Genomic DNA, 9,710 nt, shown 5'->3' on the forward strand with positions numbered 1-9,710 from the left:
ACACCTCACAGTTAAAACCAGGAATGTACTACTTTGACTTCAAAGATCTGACCTGATGGATGATCTGGCCACATGCTTGTAGAGTATCTGAGGTATTTCCATGTGTAGCATTTTTAGACTATACTTGCAGGCTGTGGAGTATTATGGACATTTATTGGGATCCTGGGCTGAGGAGAATTTGAGTACCTCAAATTGTGAACTGCAGTTAAACTCAGCTCTTTAGCGGCCACAAACAAAGCAGATAGTCACACTCACTGGACACCTCTCTGTTTGATCTGGCAACCTATCAATGCTAATGTAATACAGAATACAACAGGGAAAGGGAAAAAGGACTGAGACCTCAGTACTTGCTTTGTTACCCAAGCTGTGGACTGCCATGCCCTCAGGCTGTGCTGCTGACATTGGGATCTCATTGCGCAACCTCAGGAGCAGGAGAGGCTTTTCTCATCCCACCAATTGGAGATCCTCCAGATGGGTCTAAATGTGTATCTTGAAAGTCTGTCAGATACTCAGAGGAGCTTCCCTGATACCTAACAAGAGGGTGCTGATTTCCTTCTCTAGATCAGGCTCTTGGACTTTCAAAAGGTATCATGATGCAGATTTTTCCAGTCTCTATCAGGCACAGCCAGAGACATGTTTTACTGTGTGTAGACAACTGTGACACTGTGTAATGAGAGGCCAACTAGCTCCTCTGTGCATCTCATATAACATTCCTAAAAGCTGGATTTCCTGACCACAGCTGTGTCAGCACACAAGTTATACAGATTTACAGTATAAAATGATTTTCTTAAAGTTATCTTGTTTTTATTGATTCTTTGCCAAACAGGAAATTGTTATGATCTGCTGAGAAGAACAGGACTGCTTTAAGGCACAAAACTGCATTACTAACTTCAGTGTCAGAATAATAGTATACCAGTTGCCATCACTGTAGTCACACAGGTCCTCCAATGAATATATGTCCCACAGTCAAAAGACTAACATAAATTAAATAGATTCATATGCTTCAGCACCCTTCACCAAGAAGACCATTACTGATTCTCACAGACTAGAAGAAAAGACAAACCAATTTCAAGAAGATAGCTGTAAATAGTGCCTTAAGAAAGGACCAGAGAGGAATTAGGGTCCAATTAAATTGAGATGAAGCTTTGGACCATGGGGAGACCAAAAAGTCCCTGAAGAGAAAGGTTCACAGTGGACGGAATTGCCATGGATTGTAGAAGTCTTTTAATGACTGTTGCTTTTAGCAGATGACTGCTGCTGTGTAATGCTGTGTGGGATACTTAAAACTGGATCTGAGATGCTCCCCATGCAGACTTGCATCTAAATTAATGGCCAGAAAATGGCAACTCCTTGTTTTTCTATTGGTTGTCATTGTGAGCAATGAATGTGGGCTTGGTGGATGGGAATGTCACAAGGCAGCATTTCTAGAGTGATCTTCCAGTGCTTGTTCAATCACACAGAAATGCCAGTTTTTATAAGCATCCAACCCTTGAGGAATTCTTCAGTTTTTCAGAGTAATTTTTATTTTGCAGGTTAGCATTTGAATGTAATACATTGAATGTTAATGTATATTGTGCAAAGAAGACTCTTTCCATTTGTTTCTGCTTTGCTATCATAGGGTTTCAGGTAAGAGTTAAACTACAAGTGACATTAGTCACATAATCTAGCATGCAAACATCAGCATATATCAGATTCAGTCTAAATTTAAGATACACTATAAAAACCATTAAGCACATTACAAAAGGAACAAAAGCAATTTTCAATCACTGGGAGTGTCTCTGTCGTATCTGTTATCATTTGGAAAAATGAATCAGGAAATAGTGATGGAAAATTATCATACAAAAACAACTTCTAATAATTGAAAAAAATTAATTGGACTGTACAAAAATGCTGATATTTAATGGTTGCCAACCAAAGGGAAACGGCTCCCCAGTGAACATTCCACACTCAGCATGGGGGTGAACCCAAGAAGCACTTTATTAATGAAAGAGCCGACCTATAAGGGGTTAGGAGGTACTTGGAACTGGGTGGAAACTTAAACGGGAGTGGGTGAAAGGTGTGTCTGCAACCATTAAACATCCAATAAGAAGAGAGTCCTGTAAAGAAGAAGGAAATCTGAGGGGAGGGATTTGGAACTTGGACACAATAGGGTGAGGGCAGGGGCAGAATGGGTAACTGACAACCCAAATAACCAATGGGGAGATGCTCATGAAGTGACAGAAGAACTGACCAATAGGGACTCAGGGATTGGGGCAGGCCGTGCAGAATGAGCAGGCTCATTTCCAGTGGCTGTGCCAGCAGCGGTGCAGGGATGATTCCCTCAGGAGGGGCTGCCCCAGTTTAGATCTCTTGGCGGGTCCTGGAGCTGCTGCATTGGCAGTGCACAGCAGGGCCTGTGCTCAGGCAATGGCCCCAACACCTCAGCGGTGCAACGTTAGGGACAAACCGGAGGGGGAACACACGGGAGGGGAATGAATGTGGGAGGTAGAAGCAGCGTCTGGGTTGGGGGGTGCAAAACCAAAAACCTGTAGAAAATCTTTCAACATTCAAAATTCCAGAGTTTCAAGTCCACTATCTATTCCTATTCCCACAGGTTCTGCTGCTTCTCGGTCTTCGTCCATCCATTTCTGACAATATTCTCTTCATTCTTTATATATGTAATTCATTTCCCTACAGATATTCTGGGGTTATCCTGCTTTGTTTCGTGGAATAAGATCTGAAGAACACTGGAGGAATTTTGAGTTCTTAAATGTATTTCTTTGACAAGGAAAGTTAATGGGAACAAATTGTTTCACAAACAGAAATTATGCCATGACTTAACCTATAGCATACAGTGTTACAGGTTATTGGATGTGAGGCCAGTGCTTAACTGAAAGCCAATCCTGATTTTCTGATTTTCCATTAATTTACAGAATTGTTTCTCCTAAGTTAATATTCTCAGATGCAAGTCATGCATTCTCAAACTCCAAAGCATTTAATTGTAGCACACAATTTTACATTATCAAATGCTCCTAACTAGTTCCACTGCTATCTTGGAGAAAAATCAGGCAGATGAAGTATTAGACTGTGCAAAAACCAACATCACTGTTATTTCTGTTGGAGGCATTGGTGGCCATAGAGAAAAACATGCTCTTTTCAGCCCACTGCTTAGTTTTTTCCTCAATTACAAGGGGAAACAAGGCAGTGCTGGCAATACAGGAAGGCTTTTGTTTTACCAACATGCCTCGCTTCAGCTAAAGGCAAATCTGAAATATAGCACTAATGAGGACAAATGACTATGGATGATACTTCAGCGCATTGTTGTTCCTTATGTGCCACCCACTTCCTCGTTTTGTGTTTCCCATTTCTGTATTGAAAAACGTTCCCAGGGTTTTAGTGCCTTGAAAGACATGAGAGTTATTTGTATGATCTGCTCTGTTCACAACATGTTTTCCACCTGACTCTCAGCCACAACCCCTGGGAGATCCTGCCAGCTGCCATTACGGCTGATTTCTAGTCCCCTTGTAACTCACTCTGAGTGCCACCAAGCAGGGCCATGGGGGCCATGGCTGCCTCCCATGTGAACATGGTCACCTCCCGCCGCGGGGCCCTGCAGCCTGTGGCAGCACAGGGGCCACACATCAGCCCCAGCCGCGGTGCCTCGGGAGCAGGATGGGACTGGGCAGACCTGGTCTGGGAGGGAGCTTCCCTCCACCATCCTCTTTTACCCTTCCCATGTCTGTCACCTCTCGCATAATGAATGTTGCTACTTTGTTATGTGTTCACAGTATCTTACTGCTCAAGGAACTGCAGCTAGGAACTTCTCAAGGGCAGGCAAAATGTAACCCCTTGTCTTTCTACCATACTTGTCACAGCAGGGACCAGATGTGAACTGTGAAGACTCACAGCTTCTAGCTGCAAAAGTACATCAGTTGTCTACCAGACAGCAGATACTTGAGGACATTGGCAGTTACAGAGATGCAACTGAACAAGCTTTTCCTCTGGTCTGCATAAATGCTGCTTTGAAATCTTTCCCTGCTGAGTTTCTCAAGCCCAAATCAGTATCATTATTAAATAATCACCAGCATTTTACTCTCCATTCTTGGCTGTCTGAGCTCCAGCTACTGTCAACAACCATCAAGAACAGGGAAGGCCAGAAAAGAGCATTCGGTTATGAAATAGTCAAGAATATTAAAGATAAATCTGTGTTGATTATAAGTACATGTCCAAATGGCTCGTTCAGGATCTGACTTCAAAGAAGTTTTGTTCTATGCACAGCCATCAGCACCACCCTGTGCTGGCAAATGTAATTTCTGTAAAATACATGTCAGCTTTTGCATTTTTATTTGCAATGGAGTTTGTCATCAGTACTGTAAAGTGCTGTGTCAGCATGTGGAATGTGAAAAAGTCTTACTTCTACACCATGTTCAGCTCTTGGACTGAAATGCTATTTGGACCAAAATTCTGACTTACTTCTCACAGAGAAACTTTTTCTTCAGGCATTTCTACTGAAATCAGTGAAGCCATTCCAGGTATAAAATGGCATATAAAATGAATAAAAGTGCTAGGAACTAGATCTTATAGGACGCATGTGAAAGCCCATAGGAATTAGTAAGAAGTATGACATGAACACAAAAGCCTGCTGTTGGTCCTACAGTTACACGACCTGATCAACATCAATGCCACTCTTCAGTGTTAAGCAATATTCTTCAGGTAGATAGATATGTAGAAATGGGGGGAAGCATTTTCTTTATGTAAAAGTATATTTTATTGATAGTATATAGATGTATTTGTACCAAATACAAACTGAGTCTCACTTTCAACCATGTTTCAACTTCTGTAAGGCTTTCCACAGGGTCCCACGTGACACCCTTATTTTTCAAACTGGAGAGACGTAGGCTTGAAGGGTGGACTACTTGGTGAATAAGGAATTGGCTGAATGGATGCAGCCAGAGAGTTGTGGTTGGTGGCTCTTATGTCTAGGTGGAGGCCAGTGATGACTGGTTTCTCTCAGGGCTCTGTCTTGGGATGGGTGCTCTTCATATCTTCAGCAATAACACAGACAGTGAGATTGAGTGCGCCCTCAGTGAGTTTGCAGCGGACATGAAGCTGAGCAATGCAGTTGACACAACGGAAGGATGGGATGCCATCCAGGAGAAGCTGGACAAGCTTGAGAAGTAAGCCCATGGGAACCTCATGAAGGCAGTCTAAGACAGTTGGTGTTGTTCAGCCTGGAAAAGAGAAGGCTCCAGAAAGATTTCATTGCAGCCTTCTAGGATTTAAAAAAGGCCTTAAAAAAAAAAGGGAGAATGGCGTTATACAAATAGTGATAGGCAAATAGTGATAGGACAAGGAGGAATGGTTTTAAAGTAAAATAGGAGAGATTTAGCTTAGATTTTAGGAAGTGCTTTACTCAAGAGGGTAGTGCAGCACTGGAATAGGCTGCCCAGAGAAGTTGTGGATGCCCCATCCCTGGAAGTGTTCAAGGTCAGGTTGGATGGGGACCTGAGCAACCTGATCAAGTTAAAGGTGTCTCTGCCCGTGGCAGGGTGTGTTGGGACTAGATGATTACTAAGGTCCCTTCCAGCCCAAGCCTTTCTGTAACTCATCAGTCTAAACTGTGTCCATCAGCCATAATATAGTCTGTCACAGTGTATGTGTGCAAGAACATTTATTTATCTACTGCTAGAGTACTCCTTTTTATCAGGTGTATTAACCCACATATACACACGATGCTTTATTTAGTATTTCATCTGCGCTGGTCAGCTGTGTCAAGTAGCTGCCAGAGAATTTCAAAACCACTTTTCCATTAAAATTACTGTAAATGTGGTAATTTTTAAGTTCTATTTTTGTATCTTTATAACAACACGCTGAAGACTACTTGTCACGGGATTACAACTCAGCAACTATTCTCTGGCATAATCCTACATTTGAGAATCTTTAAGTAGCTTTGTACTTTATTGGAATCTCTCCTGAAACAGTGAATGAAGTCAGAGTCACTCATCATATTTGCTTCATTAATAATTGATAAACCAGTGCCTTCAGATGATGCCATTCCATTTAAAGAATTGCTGATGATCCCCATTGACTGCATCTGTATTGAAAACAGAGAAAGAAGTACAACTTGTAACTACATATACAACAAATTCTGAAAATATTATCACTATGTTGGGCTCTGCTACTCAAGATCTTTCACATACTTATTGAAGATATATGTAAAGTTCCTTGCATAGAAAAACATTTTTTATTTTTATGGTATTTAGACAAAGTTTAGAATAGACTGAAATGATCTTAAGTGACAGTAATGAATACTGGAGTATAACTCCATCTGAGTTTAAGTAGAGGAACACCTGTTTGGTAATCATTATGTCCTCTTGAAGTATTATAGCAAATCAGTCTTGAGATTTTTTTAGCCATTTATTTTAATGAGTTTTGTGAAGGGAAGCTTCTAATATGAGCATTCACCAGTGCTGTTTAACCTGGTGAACTCTGCAGACAGCGATCACATCTCAGAGCAGCAGCTTCACAACAGAAGCAAGTTTAGAATTTTTCTTTCTTACAGAAAAACACAGCTGCAAAACATGGAATGCATTTGCATTGTTTGCTTAATTTTTGTAATTATATTTCTACCCTGTGGTATGTCCATAGTACAGAGAGGTCAATACTTCAAAGCTTTCCTTCTTGGCAGTTCCTTCAAAGGTGTTTTAGAAAAAATAAAGCAAGTAAATACAGAAAAAGTGTGTAGCTGATTTAGAGTTTGATGGCTTGCTTCAGCTACAAAATGAAGCAAAGGTCAAGCTTTGAGGCTGAACACTTCTAAACTTTAAGGCTGTTTTAACCCAAAACTGTGGCTACATTTAGAAAGCGGAATTTCCATTTGTAGCACTGAGTCACCCTAATCAGGTCTACATTTTAGAGTAGGGTACAATTCAACCTATTGTAGTTATGAGCTGCTTATCATTTTAAAACTTGTATTCCCCATGTGTTCATAAAGCTGAAAGGTCATCTGGTGGAGATACCAGTTTATCAGTCACTTTTTTAGTGAAACAGGCACCTTGGTAGTTTGCCCATTTCAGAGAATGGGCACACAGCCTCCATTGGTTTAGCCAAAACTACAAATAAGTTTAGATACAAATGCACAAGAAATGCAAAGCTCAGGACTTCTTGCTAGTAATGAAAAGACAGATATGGAAATAATAAAAAATTATGTTCAATAATTTATGTATGATCTGCTAGAATTTGGAATGGAGTTTTGAAATTGTTTTGTGACTCGCATTTGACTTGAACCATGTCACTGTTGTCTAGGAGAACTTATCCCAGCAGAAAATTACTGCCTTAGGAAAGAGTTCTTTGCAGCAGACAGCAGCAATACTTGAATTACTTAAAATGTAAATCCAAATAAAACTGAAAACAATTAGGCATTTATCGTGGTCTACCCACTTCCCCTTTACTGCCCTAGAAAAGTCAAGTCATTACTGGCTCATATGGGAAGCTGTAGAAGGCTCTAGTCTTTATACTTGTGTCTTTCATATAGTTCATATTATTAAAACACTGCTTTACAGGTATGGACACCTATCATGCCATCTACATATCTGCCAATCCATAAACTAAGTCACATTCTTTGACAGGAAGATGCCTGTATCCAGCATTTTGCTGGATAAGAGCCTCCAAGCCCAAGTCGGAGCAGACATTGCCCCCTTCCCAAAGTCACTCATGCTGCATAACTGGTATGAATAAAAGCTACATTGAAAATCTTACCTTTTCTGTTACTTTCTCAACTCCAGTCTTCAGCTCATGTACCATGTTGCTGATTTGCTTAGCTTTGCTAAGGCTGTCATCAGGTAGCTCTTGATGGTGTTCAATATGGTGGTTAAAGTGGGAAAGTGGTTCTTTCCAGGCTTGCAAAAGTTTCAGTATCAAGTGAGTTAGTTCTTCTCTCTTATAAAATAACACCATAAAGCTCTGTTACTTTGCAGCAGGTCATATGAATACTCTTAAACAGTCTCATTGTGAAATCTCAGTGGGGTTAAGATTTATATCTGCAATTCAATACTTCAGGGCCACTCTCTCTCTGGTTAATTGCTTATATATAGTAACACCCAAAAGCTATATTTGTCTTGTTTTCAGCTAATATGGGCAGGACCTCATCTCTCTTTACCCTTCCAGGGGACCTTCTGGACGTCTTTGGGGAAGCAACTCACTCCGTCACAACCAAAAACCAAAACGTTAACATTTGTCTTCATCTGTCTCCTAGAGGCAAAAGTTTATCCCATTGTTGTATCCTCGACTTCACAATTTGCTTCTTCTTTGAAGAAACTCTTCCTGCTCTTCTCTAAACTAATAATGATTTTTTCTCTTTGCCATTACAACTGTCTAAACCAATTTGCTGTTCTTTCCTCCTTACCTAACTACGAATTCAGAGTTAATGACTGTTACTTCTTTCTCCTGATTGCTTTTTGTACTTTGCAGTGACACTGACTAGTTTAACTTCTTTGCCACACACGCACAATGTGTGTTCTAAGTTCCCATCCCAGAGAGACTGCCACAACAAAATCAAAAGATGTCTCTCTGTCATTTTGATGAAGTACTACTGCAATATCCTTATTATAACTAATACATATAATCTGAGCATAGGTAACCATATGCCATATGCAGCTTTTAAAATTCAACAAAGTAAGGGTTCATATGCAATATTTCTGTGATGTGCACCTATTTGGGGTCAAAATCTAGCAGCTTCTTCCATCCAAATTATTGATGAAGCTCTGGAAGCATAAAACCTCTCTGCCTATCTCCAGTCCGACCAGAGCGGAGGAGCATCACAGCGTCATGAACGAGACATTTGGGGGTTCTGACGGGACAGGAGGTATTTTCCCCTTCCTTCAACGGGGAGAAAGGAGGCAGCGTGACCCGCGGAACCCTCTTCCAGTCCCCCAACCCCTCTGGTACCTCCTTTAGCCCCATCTCTGCCTGCCACCGCCGTCCCTCCTTACCGGGATCTTTTGGGCGTATTCTTTGCCGTTGGGGGTCGGCATCCCCGAAGTGTGGCACTTCCGAGCGGGCTTTCCTAGCTCGTTATCACGTGGAGGAAAGTGTTTTTCCTACGGAAGAAGAAAACAAGCATACACAGAGAGCACCACCACTACCCACCATCCCCCACCTTCCCCTACTATCCCGCTCCGTCGGCAGCCGCTCCCAGGGCTGCGCAGCCCCTCTCCGCGGCCAAGGGGCCGGCCCTACACTCACTAGCTCGGCGTAGAGCGCCGTGGAGAGGCTGTGGATCCTGCCCGAGTGCCGGATCACCCGGTCGAAGAGATCAGCCACGGTCAGAGGGTGGCAGTCGGCGTCCCTCGGGGCGTAGACCAGCAACCACAGCAGCGCCAGCGCTGCGACGGCACCTGCGGAGAGCGCGGCTGAGTCGAGGGGCGCGTGCAGTCGGGGTGTGCCACCCATCCGACTCCCCGCCCGGCCTCGCCGCCCTCACCTGCTCCTCCCGCCGCCCAGGCGGGGGCCATGGCGCTGGGGAGCCCTCTGCCTGGCGCCGAGCGGCTGGGCTCGGTCGGCTCCGGAGAATCCCCTGCATCACTTATATATGCCGGGTTCTCCCGGGGCTGACGGGTCCCTCCCTGACGTTCTTAGCCCGCGGCCACCGTGAGCAAGCCGCCCGGAGCGGGGCTCCCGCCTCGGCGTCCCTTGCACCGACAGAAGCACTGCCCCCGGCAACACTCCGGACC

The 9,710-nt window shown here is 43.1% G+C and overlaps 1 protein-coding gene across 1 annotated transcript; it reads right to left on the reverse strand.

The window, feature by feature from the left end:
- Positions 1–5,670: 5,670 nt before the first annotated feature.
- LOC139669491 (prolactin-like) lies at positions 5,671–9,491 on the reverse strand. The gene is made up of 5 exons (XM_071549984.1): positions 9,461–9,491; positions 9,223–9,374; positions 8,970–9,077; positions 7,738–7,917; positions 5,671–6,073 (listed from the first exon to the last, which is right to left on the reverse strand). The coding sequence occupies exons 1-5, from the start codon at positions 9,489–9,491 to the stop codon at positions 5,879–5,881; spliced, it is 666 nt and encodes a 221-aa protein (XP_071406085.1). The 3' UTR covers positions 5,671–5,878.
- Between the last annotated feature and the right edge of the window lie 219 nt (positions 9,492–9,710).

This window comes from Pithys albifrons, chromosome 3 (genome assembly GCF_047495875.1).
Source record: "Pithys albifrons albifrons isolate INPA30051 chromosome 3, PitAlb_v1, whole genome shotgun sequence".
NCBI classification, from domain to species: domain Eukaryota; kingdom Metazoa; phylum Chordata; class Aves; order Passeriformes; family Thamnophilidae; genus Pithys; species Pithys albifrons.

Bases quoted from the DNA above. Each gene is read 5' to 3' on its own strand.
- LOC139669491 (XM_071549984.1), bottom strand. From the start codon at position 9,491: ATGGCCCCCGCCTGGGCGGCGGGAGGAGCAG. The intron at 9,078-9,222 runs GTGAGTGTAGGG...CTTCTTCCGTAG, and splicing joins CGGCGCTCTACGCCGAGCTA to GAAAAACACTTTCCTCCACG. The intron at 6,074-7,737 runs GTAAGATTTTCA...TTTTCAATACAG, and splicing joins TTGAGAAAGTAACAGAAAAG to ATGCAGTCAATGGGGATCAT.